Source organism: Pelodiscus sinensis, chromosome 2 (assembly GCF_049634645.1).
Source record: "Pelodiscus sinensis isolate JC-2024 chromosome 2, ASM4963464v1, whole genome shotgun sequence".
NCBI lineage: Eukaryota > Metazoa > Chordata > Testudines > Trionychidae > Pelodiscus > Pelodiscus sinensis.
Window position 1 is genome coordinate 118693995 of NC_134712.1, and position 20147 is coordinate 118714141.

General features: G+C 40.1%; 1 protein-coding gene across 7 annotated transcripts in view; it reads right to left on the bottom strand.

The window, feature by feature from the left end:
• The window catches only part of RELCH (RAB11 binding and LisH domain, coiled-coil and HEAT repeat containing), a 120790-nt gene that overhangs the window by 60303 nt on the left and 40340 nt on the right, over positions 1-20147 (bottom strand). For all 7 annotated transcript variants that reach the window (XR_012901714.1, XM_075921386.1, XM_075921385.1 and 4 more), the window contains exon 11: positions 4721-4833. Coding sequence is in view for 6 of the 7 variants with exons in the window: in XM_075921386.1 (XP_075777501.1) it covers positions 4721-4833 (113 nt within the window). In the remaining variant the exon portion in view is untranslated. The remainder of the gene's footprint in view (positions 1-4720; positions 4834-20147) is intronic.

Consider the following 20147-nt stretch of genomic DNA (forward strand, 5'->3'; position numbering starts at 1 on the left):
AAATAAGTAAAAGGTTGAGAAAACTATGACTCAGACAACTTGCTATGCAATCACTGTAGTTTAAAAACTTGAAGGGTAGGAATCTCAATTTCTTTATGGAGCTCTATCTATACTCCTACTTTACAAAAGCAAAACTATTCCTCTACAGAGCTGAAAATGTGTTATATGTTTAACATTTTACAGCAAAAGGTTTGATTAAGTTTTACCTCCTTCCCATGGCTCTTGATTACCAGCTGAATGGTTAAACCTACATCCAAAAAACTGAATTTTACAATATAAGCTAGCTCATGATACACAATAAAAGTAGCAGGAAAAGCAAATTCTTCAAAAACCACTTGGGGATACCAGAGCCTCAATGCAATGTTTTCAAATATTTGATTTCAAGAATCATCTGTTTTTCTAAGGATGCCCACATGGAACCAGAGTCTATGCAAAGTGCGTACATGTCTCCTTGTCACTTAAAGAGGAGATGAGAACAAATTCAGGAGACAGAACCCTGGTGAGACATCAGTAAGGAGGTTTTGTTTTTGTTTTTTTACTTCTGAATCCAGAATACACAGGGGATTCAAGTCAAAAGAACCTATAAAGTCTCCTTACCTAGCACTTGTGACATTCCAACTTCTACTTAATAAATGACTATCGTGCTACAATTTTGCCTGTTTTTGCCTGAGTGTACAGCTGGTCCCCGAGTTGCGAACGGTCGGCTTACAACCGTTCGCAGTTACGACTAAAACTGTCGAAAATGGCGGACCCCGAGTTATGAACGTGATCCGTGCTTATGAACAGCGCAGTTGCGTGTAACTAAATGGGGTCCGACTTACGAATAAACAGAGTTATGACCAATTCCTTGGTCCGTAACCGGTTCGTAAGTCAGAGAGAGGCTGTATAAGATTAGGGTTTTATTAACTTGGCAAGTAATATACTGATTATGTTCACAGCTGCACTTGATAGAATGTTAATTTCTACTAACCATGTCAGCACTCAAAAAAATTGTGTGTACATTTTAACACCTTCGCATTGAATGGATATAATACCATCCCTTCAGTAAGATTACCATTCTATTTGTGAATTTACACATAATTTACTGAAATCACCAAGAGTGCATCAGTTTATGGTGTTAATTAATGGCATACCGATAACTTTTAAATGCAGCTCAATATGACCTTAAGGTTGAAAGGCAGGATTTCTGCTTGTTATTTTTCACCTACACATGATGCAGCAACCAGTCCTCCAAAAAAAGAGAGGACCGCTCCAGAATGATTTCAAGATGGGAATGTTACATACTAAGGAAGGTGTAAGGAATGGTGGGAAAAACCTACTGCCCTAGTAAACTGATTTTCTTCTTTAGTCTGCACTGTATGGCACAGACCTTCAAAGTTAAGGAATAGAGTAAAAAAAATAGGAATTATTAAATAAGAATTAAGCTAGTCAAAACTGATTTGTAGGAGATGCAGTAATACAGTGGTTTCAAATGTTTTTCTCATGACCCAGCTGAAGAAAAATGATGCCTACAACCCAACATAATTACATCTTCTAACTTGCAGACTCTGAGGTGGGCCTGGGGCAAAGGATTCAGGGTGAGAAGGGGGATCCTGGCCAATGGGAGTATGAAGCCAGGCTCATGGTGGGGGCAGCGTCCGTAGCCCCACAGGAGCTGGACCTGCTGGTCAGTTCCAGGATGCAGCACAGTCCTCAGTGCCAGGACAAGCAGGAAGCCTGCTTTAGCACCACTGTTGATGACTCTATAGCAAGGTGACCCAGTGCCTGATCTTCCACATCCCCAGTACTGGGTTGTGGCCCATAGTTTGAAAAGTACAGTAGCAGTGATTTGCCCCAAAGAATCTTAAGATTGTGAGATGACAAAGTAGCTTTGCAAGTGTCTGCAGCTGACCCTTCTTTCAGCTTGGACCAGACAGCTGAATCTCAACATAAAAAGAGAGTATAATAATGAAAAGTTTTACTGAAGTATCAGAACATGCAGTTGTGATAGAACTTGAATACGACAGGTCTGAACTTTGTGTCAGAAGTGTGTCAATATTATGAAGTGTTATTTTATTATTTTAACTTGGCCGTTCACCTGAAACCACTTCGGTCTCCTCCGAACCTCACAACCAAGTTAGTTCAGATCTAAAAGTCTCTTATGAGACTGGGAAATGTAAATGCACATGTCAAAAGTGATGGAAATATAAACACTTTTTAGGATTTCCAGAACTTATTTATGAAGTTACTATGAAAGGCAGTCAAAACCAACTTTAAAATTGTCAAACTCAAAGTTTGAAAAACTTGGTTATGACTTTCATAAGGATATTTAAAAAATATTTTGTAAAGCCTGTACATGTTTGTATATATAGTCCCAATGCTCTTACGATTAAATTAAAACAAGTTCTTCCAATGGGGTGAATGTATACAATGTGATGGCAACATGCCTATGGGCTTATTATCCATGGACATTGTGTACACGGTCAAACATATGAAGTTAAACCCTCTGTCGATTACTTTATGTAGTTAGTATGCAATATAATTCACTGATGTTCAACTAGCTATTAACAAGTTTAATCACAAATGGGATCACCCTATAGCGTGTCAATATCATATTTTATCATATATTTTTATCCAAAGAAAAAAAAATGGAACTAAACCTGCTGACCTGATACACCAACCCTCTGTGCCCAAAGGCACTTATGAAAGTCCACCCATTACCCATCTGAGATATTGTATACTGCAGGTCTCTGTACAGTGATTGATTTTGAGTACCACATGAACACTATACCTAACAGATCATTATGTCTGAATGGTTTTTACTGTTACTACTTGCACGAGGCTATTGGCAAATGGTTGTAAACTGTTAGACACAGTATAAATAAAATGTGGATAAGATGTTGACTACGAACCAATGTTGAAGGGAAAACACTTGTCTGCTTGTAGCCAAACATTTTGATTTGGATTCACACATGTTAAAATTGTAGGGATAAGACTTGGAATTTAATTAGACATCTGAAATTTGAATACAGAAATCAGCCAATCAGCTGAGTATCAGAATTTTTATTAAGTTTACTGTGAAGATATGCACTTTGTTGGATAGCACTGTTAAATTTTCTGCTGGAAAATTGATACCTGGCATTTTCAGATATTACGCTACATTTTATAGTAAAGGGCTGAATGTGAAAGTTAAGCAAAATATTTTTGGTTCAGTTCACATTTATTAGTTGGAGAAGAGAGGTCTGATTACAGTTGTAAAGGGGCTCCTGGAAATCCAACTTGATAGAACTGCAATATATGAATCACAAATGACTAAAATTTTACAACAAAACCATGCAGCTCTTTACATTAAAGTATGGAATAACAATAGCACCAAAAATTTTATTGGGACTTCCAAAACATTTTAGTTGATAGCACTGCACATTTTGGAAGTGGAATTCATATGCCTGAAGATTGTAAAAAGGAACAAGGACCCTTTGCATACAGATTTTCGCACTGACTGGAACCTGTGCGCCATAGGTAGCAATTTTCAGGTTTGTGGGGAAACAAACATCTCACCACTAACTGCACATAGGCACTAATATACATTTTTGCGGAAAAGCGTCCGTGCCAATCTAGATGCGGTTTTGGGCAAGAAAGCCCCGATCGCCATTTTCACCATCGGGGCTTTTTTGTGCAAAACGGTTCTCAGTTGTCTACACTGGCCCTCTTGCGCAAAAGTATTTGCGCAGGAGGGCTTTTTCCGGAACGGGAGAGTCGTTGTATTTGCAGAAGAACACTGACAATCTTACATTAGATAGTCAGTGTTCTTGCACAAATTCAAAGCGGCCAGTGTAGACAGCTGGCAAGTTTTTCCACAAAAGCAACCCATGTGAACAACTGATACAGCTAAAACTCCTTTCTTACATGAGAATGTTGTGAAAGCAGAGAGAATCTTTACGTAAACATACAGAAAATAGTTATTTATACCTGACTCAGGAGCAAAGAGCATTGACAGATGCAAATGCTTCACGGTAAGTCTTTTTAATGAAAAAATGGAAGAGACGTATTCCAGACTAATGATTAAGAAAAATGTTTCCACTATTGAAAAGAAACATACCAACTGGACTACAGTCTTTCAACCTTAAGGATAATCTTAACAAGAAAGTGTAAAAGAGAACACAGAACTATATTTGCTGAGTACTACTTAATGAAAAATGAAGTAAAAAATATGAGATCCTAAATCATTAACACACACGTAAATGAAAAACTTTTTATCCAACAAAACCAGATCTTAAAGTTTTCTGCAACTGTCTTGCAATAGCAGACAACAGTAACCTCTGAAGTTCTGGAACTGCTTTAGGTGTCAGCAAATTAAGGACTTATGGGTCCTGATGGGTAAGTGAGGAAGTTTTAAAAGACTGGTATATCATTAATATTTATACAGAAAGTATTAGATTTATTTGGTTTTCATTAAATAATATTTCAGTTCACTTTTCATAAAGGAACTGAAATATTACACCAAAGTTTGCAGAGTATATTCTTACATTTCAGTAACTATAAATTACACATGAAAGTGCAGGTCATACAAATGGAAAGTCCCAAAGTCCACACGAGTTTGTTACCACAATGTCAACTGAATGAAAAGTGACTGGAAAAAAAAACCCAATCAATAGCCCTCTAAGAGTATCCAATTTCCATTAAACTGGCTTCTTTATCAAAAGAAGAAAGTACCCCTCGCCCCAGCCAAACACACACACACCTTTGCTCGTCATCTGGTCGTTTGATCAAATTGAACAGTATATGTAGGAGCTGATCTCTCTCTTTGGGTTCAGGATGGAGGCAGGCTGTACACAGTATGAGTGGGATCAATTCCTAAAAAAAATTGTGGGTGAAGGAAAAACCAAACAAAGTAAAAATGCTTTGGGCAAATATTCATTAATGGCAAAAGAAAGTGAAACAATATAGCTAGCCACACAAGAGCAAAACACATTACACAACACATTTTAATTGAAGCTTTTCTTATAAAGTGACTTGAAAATGTTGAGACACCTATGAAAATCATTTGCTATAGGCCTCCTTTTCACTACTTGGAGAATTCAGCACAAACTATGAAGCTTCTGAAGATTATTAGTGTTAACATTTGAAGATCACCTCTAATAATAACTATAAAACAATGATAGCCAAAGTTTAATCCACATTATCTGCAGGAACTTTTGTTAATTGAACAAAATAAGTTGGTTACACAAAGTTCATTCTGGAAAGATAATTATGTCACCATGGAGTCAAGAGAAAAACATATCCCTTTCACATTAGCTGATCACACAATTTTGTACATACATTTGAATGTAACTGTCAAAACAATACATGGGTACAAGAATTCGCAGACATGCCCTTAAGGTATTTATATGAAGCACAGTATGCCTTTAAAAAGAGGATTTTTCAATAAAAAGGAAAAATATGAAATTGAATTCTCTTCCGAGCAATAAAATTCCCATAAGAACAAACTTTTATTTAAAACCATACTGCAAAACATTAAATGAAAAGAAAAAAGGCTGTTCAGAATATAGGAACCTCTTTCCTTTCAGATACTTCCTCAAAACCTGATATTAATTCTCAAAGGAACTAGTTTTTAAAATATGTGGACTGGAAATCCCTTTCCTTGACCTGTCACTTTAGTCCCCATTTGGAAATGCACAACCGCCTAATTCGAAATGATGCTTAAGAAACTTCATGGCAGGATAGACAGAAAAAGTAGTGTCTGTTTACGAAGTGTCTTAAAGAAATGCGCTCATTCAGCAATTTTTAGATTAACAAGCAATGAAAGGCAAGCAAGAATAAAGTACAGAAATGGGAAGATACGGCTGCTGTAGCTACTTTGCACAGAGACTTGAGTTTCTGCTTCAATCAGATTTCTTGAATGGAAGCTTTTCCTAATTCAGTAAGTGACACTGATGGACTAAACGCTATGATGGATAGGAGTGTAACAATGCAAGCTCACTTCTCTTGATTTTTCAATTTCTCTAATGACTCAATTTTACTTATAAAATAGTGAGTATTGTACATATTGGTCAATTCCTTACAATGGAAAAGCTATCTTTGCACAGTTTGATTTGTGTGGCAGATTGTGTGGCATGCAGGTTTTCACCTCTGGATAGTAACGAGATGCATACATATATTAAATACATATAATGGTCTGCAGGTAACATTTAACCCAAATGAGGTACATCTTGGGGAATTATAAGTAAGGCCTTGTCTACACTGGCAAGTTGCGTCACCAAAAAACCCGCCATTTTTAGTGAAAAAAACCAGAGAATGTTCACATTGCAATGTGACAAAAAAAATCCCTGACAAATGCCCAATTAGAGACAAAAAATTTCCATCTCCACATGGAACTTGTGCCTATCCAACACCTTTATTATCAACAATCTTGAAGAGTCTAATACAGTAGGTTTCTTGTTGAGTTTATTGACTTCTAGCATGTTTTCAACAGTGCCTGATCAGTCACTCTGGTCAGCCCTTTGAACTCTGCTGCTCTGAAACCATGTAAAGAGTCATTTTCGAGTGTCTGGCTCATTGCGTAGCAGTACTCATGACATCTTCTCAGGGAAACAGGAGTGGCTATTGCTCCAAAGGCTCTCCCACTTAAGATCCAAAAGCTCTGTGGTGCTCATCAGTGTGTGGGGTGAGGAATCAATGTAATCACAGCTGCAAGTGACCTCTAAGAACTGGGACACGTATGGACACATTTCTCGAGCCTTGCACAAGAAGGGATTTGAGTTAAGCACCCTATAATGAAGAGCCAAGATAAAGATACCTCCGTAGGCTTACCAGAAGGCGAAGGAAGCAAACAGCTGGTCTGGTGCTGCACTCAAAACATACCATTTTTATAAAGAAATGAATGCAATCCTGGATGGGGATCCCATATCTACCCCTCAAGAACAGTGTGGATACTTCCCATAGTACAGAATCAGAAACAAGAGTTAGCTCAGAGACATAAGTTATTGATGAAGAGATAGAAGTGGATGAGGTTAGGTTCAATGTGGTAACAATCAGTGCACCAGACAGTGAGAAATTGTTCTCAAACCCCAATGTTTGTGAGGATTCTCAGCAAGTGTACGTGGAGCATAAGGAAGGGAAGAGACACGGGGTATGTTGCTGTGCAGATGGGGGGGGGGGGAAGAAAGGGGGAAAGAAATGGTGTGGGAGGCAGCCATTCAGGGTAGTAAGCTGCACTAATGCAGCCAGGGGGAGAGGGAGGGGCGCTGTGGAGGCATGGGACAGCAAGTTGATCTAGTGCAGCCAGGGGAGGGGCGGTGGTTGTACAGAAAGGTAAGTTGCTGTGTATTGCAGGGGGTGGAGAGTGGCAACTCAGGAAATTGTTCTTGCAGCTGGGGAGGACAGCAGTGTGGGGCAACCAAAAGCTGCATTTTTGTGAGCTGGCTATGCCCTGCCTGGGTCTGAGTTATGTCCAAACAGATCATCAACGTACACAGAGATATTAATACAATCTTGCTGGGAGATGGTGTCAAAGCTTTTCCTGGGGTACTTAATTTTCTCACGGAGATTCCATAATGACAGAGCTGCCATTTCTCCACTGTAGTGGTATGACTCTCCCCGAAACCATTCCTCTTACTGTGCTGCTGGAAGCAAGGCAGCACAGAATTTAGCTGCATAAGGAACAGGGTGCCCCCTGCTCACATCCAGAAGATGATCCTGGGTTTGCCTGTTAACCTTCAGCAGGGATAGGTCAGCCAAAGTAATGGCAGTCTGAACAACTGTAGGATTATTACAAATGGTTTCCATGTAGATGTGGTCAAGGATGTGTTGCGTTATTCAATACAGGCAGTCCCCAGGTTACGTACAAGATAGGGACTGTAGGTTTGTTCTTAAGTTGAATCCGTATGTAAGTCGGAACTGGCGTCCAGATTCAGCCGCTGCTGAAACTGACCGCCAGTTCTGACTTACATACAGAATCAACTTAAGAACCCCAAGCGTCCCCAAGTCAGCTGCTGCTGAAACTGATCAGCAGCTGATTCCAGGAAGCCCGGGGCAGAGCAACTCTGCCTCGGGCTTCCTGTAGTCAGCGCTGGTCAGTTTCAGCAGCGGCTAAATCAGGCCAGTCAAAGTGTCAAAGTGGTTCCTCAGAGCCTCCTTGATATCGATGGCCACTTTGTGAGCTCCTCGGACAGCTTGAGTATCTGAATGTTCAAACTACGCATCCAGGCACTGTCTCATTGTTGCATCCAGGCACGGTGTCTCATTGTTACAGACATGGACCAACATCTCGCCCATACACACAAGTTATGTAACCATCCCCACCTAAGAATATGATCCCTGACAAGGTCCAGCCTGCCATAGAGATAGCTCCATCTCCCTTTCAAAAGTCTCCCTGCTAAAGTCACATTAAAAAACCACGCAGTATTGGCTTAGATTATCATCGAACCATTCCTTACTGCTGTCCAGGCGACCCAAATAAGGCTTCAATAGCCAGGCATGTAATGGGTAAACCATGTATCACTATGGGTATTTTCATCGTCCCCCCTGTAATTTTCTGGTTTGGAAAGCAAGTCCCAGCATGCAGCTTTCTGTGCAGGCCATTGTTCCTGAAGATGCGGGCATCTCACACACCTTTCCAGACCACTCTGCATTTGTCCGAAATGTTCATGGTGATCCAAAAAGAGCCTGAAGCACCATGGAGAAGCACTCCTTCCAAATGATGTAGTCTGATGCAAGGTGGAGTGGCGCTACAATGGGAATGTATTCCATTGATTTCCCCAACACAGTTTGGAAAGCCCTTTTCAGCAAAGCCAGCCACTACATCATCCATATTGCCCAGAGTCACAATCCTACACAGCAAAATGCGATTTATTGGCCTGTACACTTACGTAAGTACGGCTCCAATGGTAGGCTTCTCCACTCCAAACTGATTTTGCAGCTGAACTATAGCAATTAGGAGTCGCCAGCTTTTATGATGCAGTGGAAATACAATTTTCTATCAAGAGAGGAGCTCTCATTTGTGTTTCCTTGCACAGCAGTTCAGAGGCCAGCTCAGCACACAGCTCCAGGAAGGTTGCTTTACACATCGAAGGTTCTGTACCCACTGATCTGAATCCTACACCTGCATGACAATGCAATCCCAGCACTCTGTGCTGGTTTTCCTAGTTCATTGTGCACAGCAGCTCTTAGACAGCTCAATGGAATACCAATTTGGTGCTGTCCCTATCACTCACGTTGTCGTCCACATCCGAGTCTGTATCCTCTGCTATTAATTGCATACGTAACTCTGCTGCGATGTGTGGTGTTCAATGTACTTAGAACACAACATGGGAGAGAATTCTAGGATTCATGATTTCTCACAGCAGATGCTGGAGCTTGCAGTAAGGACTGTCATTCAAGTGGCACGAAAGTAAGCTGGAAGCCTAGGGAGGGCTAGAAAGCTAAAGATGGCTTTTTCACATTCCCAAGATGACTGACCCTACATTGCACATTCCCACAGTGCTTAGCGGCTGAAGGTGATGCCAGACACTATGAGATGCCTACCCATATTGTTAGCTCCCCTATTGACAAACAGCAAAACAATGTTTGATAAGTTTTCGGTTTTGTCGACTTCTGAATGTTGGCAGCACTTTCATCACCAAACACTTCTAGTGCAGACAGGTTATTATACATAAGGGTAGAAGGAGCATGGATGCCTCATCTACTCTTGCAAAATCCAAAGAGGTGTGGGTATAAATAACAGAGGCATGGCCAGTTTACTATTTCCTTTTTTTTTCTGATGACTATGTGAACAGGCACTTTTTATAGCATTTATAACATTTTAACGTGCCCGGGCACTCATTTATCGATCTCAAAGTCATCATATTATTTCAAAACCGATTTGAAAAGCCATCTTGACAGGGAAGCTACAGAACTTAATTTCATTTACAAGTTTGATACCTACAACAGAAGTCTAAACAAAGACATTGGCTGGATGACCCACTACATTCCACATGTATGGAATGACACAATAAATGACACACAAAACCAAACAAAGGGTACTTAGTACCCACTAAGTGCTCTTATCAGCTTCATTTAGCATGGATACCAATTGACAATTTCTCTGCTCTTTTTTCCCCTTCTTTTTCCTTCTTTCCCCCCCATTCCCTCTCTTTGCTATTTATTTGTCAACTGGACCCCTTAAACTAAATACATCTGAAGAAGTGGGTTGTGCCCAACACGCAGGCCCCATTTAAGTCAGTATCATGTTGATACCATGTACATTTTTTGTTAGTCTCTAAGATGCTGCAAGATTATTCATTGTTTTTTAAGTTTTTCTGGATACATGAAGATCTGTGAAGACCCTTCTGGCTGACCTAAATGCTGGGGGGAAACTCTCTCAGTAAACAACCTGACAACTACTATTTGAGAAATCTCAACTTGGAGGAGCTTTTACATTTTCTTTAAAACAAAAATTTGATAAAAATGAACCTTTTCAAATCGAATGGGTATCACAGGATAAAACAATCAATACACATCTAGATATTAGCTTACTCTAGTATAGAAGACTGATAAGGAATCTAAAACCACTGGAATGGGGTTAATTCTTTACCTTGCTGAAAGCTGGTTATTATAGTAGATGGAATTAGTTGTGTATCCTTGCCCATTGGTCACATTCTTTCGTGCACACTATGGGAGAATGAATTGTTCTCCGCATCATTGCTTCTATACTTCCTTCTATGAAGGGGAGCGGAGAAACAGTGAGAAATCTTCTTGGGTAATTGTGGCCTACTGTGTTTTCCCATATAATTAATGGGAGGAAGACAAGTGAAAAGGTACAAGTGGAGGTAAGAGGAGATTTCCTGTGGGGAATGGAGTAGTTCAACAGTTGCTGCATGTGGATAAGACAGACTTCATTTAGCCTTTTCAAGTCTTAAGAAATGGCTGATCCTTCTCCACGTCAATTAGAAGTGAGAAAACAACTGTACAGGAGTGGTTATCCTACAGGCAGAAACTTCTGTTAGTAGCTCTACTGCTTTGAATAGTTATTTATTAAAAAAAAAACCTCAAACATCTATGACTTGATTTGCAACAATGGCACAGTAGAAAATTTTACATTTTCCAAGCAGGGAAAACACAAAGCCAAGTTCCTGGGATTCTAACAAAAATAAGAAACATTAGAGAAAGTCTTCTGGCACTATATCTAGTATCTAGCAGTCAAGGAGAGGGATTTCCAGTGTTTTAAAAAATAATCATTTGCCTTCCTCAAGAAGGAATATCACTTGTGCTGAAAAGACAATGAGAAAATTGTGACTTTTCCAAGGTTTTTCCTACTTTCTTCATCTGCTCTATACTTCGGGCCCTCAAGGCCCCTATTCAGCCTTTACAGTACAGAAAGAAAGAACTTATCCCTAGCTGAAGAGGACTGGATTCAACTTTTATTGATGCCAGTCAACATTACCAGAAGAAGTGGTTTTCAGAGATGACACTTCTCCTTTTAGATTGCTGAGCCAACTGTCACTGCATGACTCCCAACACTTGTAACACGATCAATGAGACCAGAAATGTAACATCACGTATCAGAGGCATGGTCTTCAATGCTGAGAAAAGGTGTGTTTTTGCTGTGGAATAATTTATACACGAGCTGATCCAAAGACACATTATGATAAAACTAAACTAGGTAACATCAATGCTATATTCCCACCCACAACTGACCTTGCCTGAACCTTATATTCAATGTTTAACTTCAGATAGTTTCTGTGCAAAGTCAAGTTTTTTTTTTTGAAGTCTCAACTGACAGAAGAAATTTAGTTTTCTAAACTGTTAAATTGATGGCTTGTGATAGAAGTATCAAATTTTCTAGCTTTGTTTGTGTAATGTTTGTCCATAACGTGCAAATGAACCACACACCACAGTGTTAGTTCAAAAAATATACTTAAATCGATCTTCTTTGTTCCTTAGTGTGTTTAATCTTTTGGAAACAATGTCCAAAAATCAAAGAAAAAATATTTCTTCCTTTATCAAGGTGGCTCAAAAATTAATAAATGAAGGATCAACAAATACTTAGCACTTTGAATACTGGAGTGAGTTAACATTTAGAAATGTTAATTCTGGGAGGAACACAGGAAGTCATGTAACTCATTCAAAGAGTCAGTACTAGATTGGATATTTTTAACTTTGCCATAATATATTTTAAATGCAACGTGATTAAGTCATGACATTAAATATGGAAACCGTATTTTTAAATATTTCTCCACTTGTGTATATTCTCAAAAGAGGATGTGTGCAACTTTTTCGCTAAATCTGTCAAAAAAATGGGGTAAAGGAAATATATCAACTGCTTTATTATAACTGAAATAACTTCAGTTATAACAATACTAAAAGCCTCATGGCTTTTCACATATATTTGTATATCCAGACCAAGATCATAGTTTTGTAGATGAATGCCACAATTTAATCACACATTCAACATGGGGTGGAAGGGACACACTTCATATTCATTTTATTGAGAAGACAAAATTATAGTCCTATTATGGTTCATGGGCTGGTAACACGGTCCAATAATCCACATGAAGTCTGTCATGGATGCCACTACGAAGTTTGCACATAGGAATCAGTGGGAGAAAAACAGAGACAGGATACTTATGACCATTTATTTATATGCTTTAAGTGAGTTTTTTGCATACAGCTGTGATAACCAAGCAAAATTCATTTTCGCTCATTTATTTATAATTATACACAGTTAAAAAAGAAGATATAACCCCATAAAATGAACAAGCTTCAGATTAACATGACATTGAAATGAACTGAGGTGCTTCATACTTCAACATTATTTTTTCTAAGAATTATATTTGCAGGGTAATATTAAGGGATGGGGAGGCTAGCACATTAAGCAGAGAAGTGTCAGTCTACAGGCTGAGAGTTTTGACAGCCCTGTCCTACACTGAAACAAATACATCTATTGATACTTAAAATATTTCCAAGTATATACAATTAGAAGTCTGCATCTAGGCACTTGATTAAAAACATGAGCTGCATACACTTGACTATTTTGTTATTTAAAACTACTCCAAAATTTTGATTTCATACTTGGGAACCTGAAGTTAAGCACCCACAGCTACATTTATGAAACCAAGTAAGTAGCCAAATTGTCAGGTTAGCGCATTATCTCTGATAATCTAGCCACTTATTTAGTTGCTTAGATATTTATATCACGTTTGTAAAGTTTTCTAGCAAAGCCAATATTATATCAGACTTCTAAAACACTCAGTTGAAAATATATCAAAAGATTTAATCCCATATGAGTTTTATTTTCAGAATTAAGGGACTGAAAAGGGCTGATCATGAAAAAGTGTCTCAACACATTGATAAATAGCAGCCTCCTACATTTTTAGTGGGCAACCTGCAGTCCATAGGTCACATCTGACCCATCAGGGTAATAAGACTGCAGACCATGTGACATTTTGCAAATATTAATTGTCTGCAGGCATCACGCCTTGCAGCTCCCTTTGGCTGGGAACAGACAACTAAAAGCTCTAGGACCTGCAGGGGATGGTACCTGCAGACAGTCAAAGTCATTAACATGTCAGATTCCCCTGATGCAGGTTACCTATTACTGTTCCACATCTTCATACAAATACATGTTTAAATACATAATGTATTTTTGCTTTCTTTTCCTAGATAATACTGGAATGATTTCTACATTGGCTGTTGTGTAAGATCTGAGCACTGCCTTTCTTCTCAACCAATACCAGAAAGAGAAAATAATTAGCAACACTCAAGTTGAATTCTTCAGAAATCTTAACTTCACATAAGACAGCAACACGCTATAAGAAAATGTGAGAAGATTCAATTAATCTTCATTGCCTAGAGTACCTGTATAGCTGGTTTTGCTGTCCTCTGTGGATTACATAGGAACCTTGGTTTGAAGAAAATAATTTACAACATTTATGCATGGTCATTTGCATTTAAAATGTTTGCTTTTAAAATAGACAAGGGCAAAAAAGAGTCAGTGATGAGTCTTCTGTTTTCTTTGAAAGCTGTACTTCCTCCATTCTGTAAAAATATTATGTACACAGAAAAATCTTTCAAATTAACTTTACAGATTCTAAAACAGTGCTAATTTAAAGATATGAAGGCTCATGTACAGTTTATTCATTTTCAATTAAGAAGAACAGTTAAATCCTGATGCTATTGCCAGAAAACTTTCTCCTGTCAGAGCTCTTTCAGAACTCCCACTACAGTCAGTAGGAATGCATACACACAATGTCAGGATCAGTGCCACAGTTCAAACACAAGGATTTATTGATATTTATTTCTTGTAAGTAGTGAGAAAAAAATTGAGGTTTGAATAAATCTGTATAATGCTTTCTTAGTCAAATGTTTAGAGTTATAGTTCTTTCCTAGCTATGGTTTAGTCAAAGAAATCTCATTTTTTGATATTATTTATAGCCAAATATCAACAGAGTGGGACAGCTGCTAGGCATGCTATTTGTATCTTAAATGTTTCATTATAATGAAGAGTGCCAATCCAAGAAGGATCTCCTAACTGATTATTTTAGGTCCCGTCCTGCAAGGAATGCCATGTGGCAGGCTCTATGAATGTTCAGAAGTCCTTTCAGAAGGATACATTTCAGCCTGATCAGCAATTGGCTACCAATACTTTGTATTGAAATGCAATGCAAGACCAGTGTATTTTCAAACCATTACCTGTATTTGAAACTTCTGAAAATCCAAAGTAGAAATAAAATATGAATAGTAATTTGGATACATGAAAGATTCATGCATTTGAATAGCATTCAAGTATTTTCTGTTTTTAAACATCTATTTTTATTCTTTAGTTGATACCATCTAAAAAAAAAAGAGATCAACACAATGCTCAAGACTCTCTTAATTTCTCCCTCCGATTGATATTTGTCACAATAGCCTAAATAACTGCCACCAAAGTAGCACAGATAATTTTCTGACACTATAAACATTACTTCACATCTCAACTATTAGGTAATACTAACTGATTGCCCAGAAATCAATTATTGTTAACCTCTCAACCCAAGAGGAAGGAATAAAAATCAAGACTTCATGTTACCACAACAAATTTAAGTGGACTGCTTAGGTAACCTGGAAATGACTTCTAAAGTTTTACCTAATGCATACCTAAAGATAGCCAAATTAGCCAACAAGAACTCAGTTTTTGCAAAAACAGAATAAAGAACTAATTCTAATTAGCAGGGCTCGACAAATTATGCAAAACCCTACTTGCCAGACAAAAAAGGGACCGGCCACCCCCCGCAACTGCGCAGGCGTGCACCACCGGAGAGTGGGACGACCGGGACAGCATGTTTGTTTACGTCAGTTATCATGGCCATGGTTATCGTTGTTTGTCATTCTTTGACGTTTTGACGCAGTCTCAAAAACTTCAATGAAAGTTACAACAATATTTTCATAGGCATGCTCAGCACATTTGTAGCCAGACACAAAACCCCATCTTGTTTTTCCACGAACCCCATCTTGTTCCCCCCCCCCAGAAAGGCAGTCAGCCTTTGATGCCCTGGGAACACAGGTGTGGTGCCTGTCCCTGACTCTACCATAAACAGAAACCAGACAGTAAATGGGCTAGCTGATGACCCGGGGCCTCCCGTCGCCCTGATGGCTAGTACCAGTAATTGACATGCCTGCACTGTCCCAGGAGAGGAATCTTCGCCCATCACATACCAGAGGTGCCCAATTGTCTGCATTTTCCCAGGTGTAAATTATGCTTTGCACCCTTCGTGGGAAACTTGGCATTCAAAGCCATTTTTCCTAATTGGCCACTTGAAACCAGGAAGAAGCCTACATGACCCAAGGGGTATAAAAGAGGTTCAGCAGCCCACCCTATTTGAGCTCCAATCATCTATACCTGCTGGCAGGTATTGATTGTCTCCCGAGGTCTGTGGGACGCCCAACCTCGCCCTACTTCTTCCCGAGGGATTGAGAGAAAGATGCTGGCCACGCCAAGTCTGGAACGCAGGGGTGAGAATATATACCTGCTATGTGTCTATTTTGCATGCATTTAATAAGAGCTCAGAGAACCAAAGGGTTTCATGGTACCTGTAAGTGACTTATTAGTGTAATTTCTGTCCTGTCCTTTGTAGTGTCTGTGTTATCTGTAACACAGTAGTAGCATTTAACAACTAAGTTTACCCTGTAACAATAAATAGTAACTGTTTAAGCTTTAACCTGACTCCTTCAGTTGCTGTAACAGAACCAAGCACAATTTAAAAGAACTTCAGCCGGTCTTAAGGGACTCACTGCCCTGACCGTTGGCTGACAACATTTCATTAGGGTGTGCACTCAAAGTTTTTTAAAATGTACTCTTTGATCCCCATTAGCCACACCTCTGACCCCTGTTAACCATGTCCCTGACCCCCGTTAGCCACACTCCCCGACTCCCATTAGCCATGCCTCTGGAGGTAACACTCTCGGGGCAAGATGGACACAAGACCAGAAGTAAAAGGTTTCATGTGATGCCCCTCTAAGGACTTTTCCCACCATCCTCCTACCAATAGTGATTAGTTTGGCCCCCACCAAACCTCCTCATGCAACTATCCTGCAATTGCATTAACCCAATGTGTGTGACATTAACTCGGGGGCAGAGAGGATGGGGGAAGTGGTCCCTCTAAGAGTTTCCTCCCATGAGCAGAATTAATTGTGTTGTGCACCAGTATTGAGTTCATGTGTCTTGTTTGGATGTGCCACTGTGGCACCCAAGTTATTAATAAGTATCTTATAAACCTCTACCTTTTCCCTCTGCTGCCATGTCTCCTCCTCTTGCTCCATCAGCTCCCCTGGTGCCTGCTGCCCCCCAACCCCTCATCCTTTTCTGCTTTCCTGACTCCTGCCCTTCTCACTGCCCTCAGCCTTCCTGAGACCTGCCCCCATCCACCAGCCCTTCTCTCCCCCCTGTGCCCACTCCTCCAGTAGCCCCACTCTGATCATGTGAGCCCCCCTTCCTCATCCCCTCTCCTAACACCTCCCTCTACACACTTGCCCTGCCTCTCTCCTCTGGTCCCTCCCCCACCCTTCTGCTTCACACCCAGAATCCCCTGGCACTTGCACCCTCCTGGTGCCTCCCCCTTCCCTCACTGTTCCTGCCCCCTGATGCCCACCCCCTCACCACCCTCTGCCCCTGTTCCCCTCAGGCCTCTGTGCCCTCACACATCCCCTCCTTCCTCATGCCCACCCCTTCTTTCAAGCCTTCTCCCAGCACCTCTCCCCTCTAGCTTCAATGCCCTTACCCTCTCCTCTCCTAGCATCACCCTGTCCCCCCCTCCCTCTCACTGACACCTCCCCTCCTGCCCTTTTCCTTAGTCTCCACTTGGCCCCCTGGCATTTGTCCCTCCTGCACTCGTCCATTGGTGCCTTCTCCTTTCTCCTCCTGACCTGCCCCCCTCCGGACCTCCTCTTAGCACAAGCCCCTTCCCCCTATTTTTCTCCCCTCCCTGGCTTCTGCCTTCCAGTTTGCAGGGCTGCCGGAGCCTTTTTTAACCCAGCTGTCGCCAGCCATGATGTCACGATGTCACGTCACGCCAGCATCCTGGTGTTTGCCGGTGTCCCGCCCTCTGGCTCGCATCCCGCCTCCTCGCGCCGGAGCTGCACGCAGGCAGCCCAGCACCGAGAATTGCCACACTTCCCCCTCTCCGGCGGCGCTCCACTCCTCCACCCAGTCGGCAGATTGGATGGGGCTGCGCTGCCCGTAGTGCAGGCTTCGGCCAGCCTGTCACAATGGCCCACTGGGACAGCCAGCCCCTGCAGTCGCTAGCTGGTAAAATCTATTTGCCACGGGCGAGGATATTTGTCGAGCCCTGTTGATTAGGTATTTTGGGCGTTTAGTTGATACCAGTAATCATAAGACATTAATAATGCCAGAATTCATATTACTGTACATTTTAAATATGGATTGGTTATTTCAAACGCATTGTCAAGTGTGGAAGCAGGGAAAGGAAAAAGGGAATTTGTGTACAGCCATCTCCCTTATTTGTTATCAACAGTGCAAGACTCAGGCTAACCCTGAGGCCTTGCAACGCGAGAGCGAGAATTGCAAGAGATGATGTCTTCGCTTCGCCCTAAAAGATAAAGATAGAAAACTGACTCCAACAGGAACCTTGAGATAAGCTAGCATCTCAAGGGAATAGTGTGGGCAGACAGATAATTTCTAGCCATTGTTGTATGTAATGGGAAGGTATATATATTGCCCTTTTTACTGCTTGTACTTTAAGATCTGCTTAGGAAGGGGGACCCCCCATCTGACCACAGTCTTCCTTTGCAATTGAGCAAAAAACAAGTCTCCGACCTGTTGCTTACAAACGCAGAGTGAGGACTTTGTTTTCTTCCAGACAAACATTCATAAGTTTTATTTGTACATTTTTTTGATCAACTTTTTTGGTCGGGGATAGATTTACCTTTGCTTACACAGTGCCTAGCACAGGGATAGGAAACCTAAGGCCCACAGGCCAGCTCCAGCTCCTGGCTTCCCTTGATTTGGCCCACAAGGCTTGGGGCTCTCTGCTCCTGCAGAGGGGGGAAAGATGGAGAAGCGGATAACCGGCACTAAAGCCCCTGCAAGGCAGGCTCTACCTGGTGCAGGGTGGAGGAGAGGAAGCAGGTCTGTGTTCTGCCATTCTCCTCCCCCTAACTGAGGGAATGCCAGTGCAGGGAAGAACTTGGCTGCAGGCTTTTCTCCTTATAGCTTCCACTGGCTGGGAATCTCACTAGTGTGTGGCCCCAGATCATTTTTTCTGTGGATCAGTGGCCCCCCCCATTGAAAAAATATGTTCCTCACCCCTGGTCTGGCACTATAGGACTTGGATTCCCTTTAGGGCCTCTCACCGTAACAGCGACATTCATAGAACTGATTATGTTAATCTATATTAATCTTTCCTCTACATTCTATCTCAAAATACTACATGGAAGAAATTGTTATCTTAATGGCTATTACAGTGAAATTTTAATGAAATATATAGAATAAGCTCTCCATGCAATTAGTATTCTTGTCAAGTCTTCAACTATACTGAAACAGTAGCACTCTGAAGTAAAAAAAAGTATGCAAGAATACATTTAATCATTTATTCTTTCAGATTTTGCAAGAATAAAACAGGCAGGAAATAGGTGAAACAGGTTAGAAAAATATTAATACATTACATTGCTTATGCTACAAGCTGTGAAAAGAAGCTGGAGTATCATCTTGCCAAGCAGAACTGCAAATATAAGAAATTAAGCACTGATCCTGCACATTCCTCATAATTATTTTGCAATTGTTTTTTTAAGAGAAACATAATTACACAGAATATTCAATGAAGACTTTCCAGATATAATTTTTCTGAAATTTTCAAATGATATGGTATTACACTATATCAGTCACTGACAACTACTCAATTCACAGACATGTATGTATTCAAGGATCAGTAGAAATTTCTTGACATAAGGATTTCTCACAAAGCCTTTTATGGGTTTAAGCCAAGTCCATTACTATAAACCTACCAGACTGTAGGTCCTATAGATGAGGACTAAAACGGAAAATTCTTGGAATAGTGAACATTCCCTCTCATATTTTAGAAAAGACCAAACATTACATCTAAGTTTAAAACGTCAAACTGATCATCTATTGCTTGACATTTTTTGTCGTTATGGACTTCTGATTATGTGTAACACTTAAAATGTTAGTGAAAACATCTAAGTCAATAGTCTATCTTCCTTTACTATATTTGAATTCATAATAGTATCCATAATTATGCAGTACCCACAAATCCATTTATAGTCCAGATTAATATGATTTCTTAATTTAATTTTAAATTATTATTACAAATTTGAACAGCATAGGAAAGACTATTTTAATAGACTTTGTGAAAAGTCTATATTGGAAAAAAAGTCAACAGTACTTACTTCCACCAGAAGTTAAATCACTGAATGAATTGAAATGTTCATACTATTAAAGTATTTACTACTCCAAATGAACTAGAATTAACTCTTGCTAACTTTTGACAGTAATTCTCTACTTCAGTATCAGTAGATTTGAATCACCACTGCTTTAAAAAATACTCAATAATAGACCCATTTAATATAAAACATCAAGTTAGTGACAAAGGACCTACAGTAACAGTTAAGTCTTGCAGAATGCTATGGATGTCTTAAGCACAGAAAGAAATATGATAGACCATGCAATCTTACTGAACTCA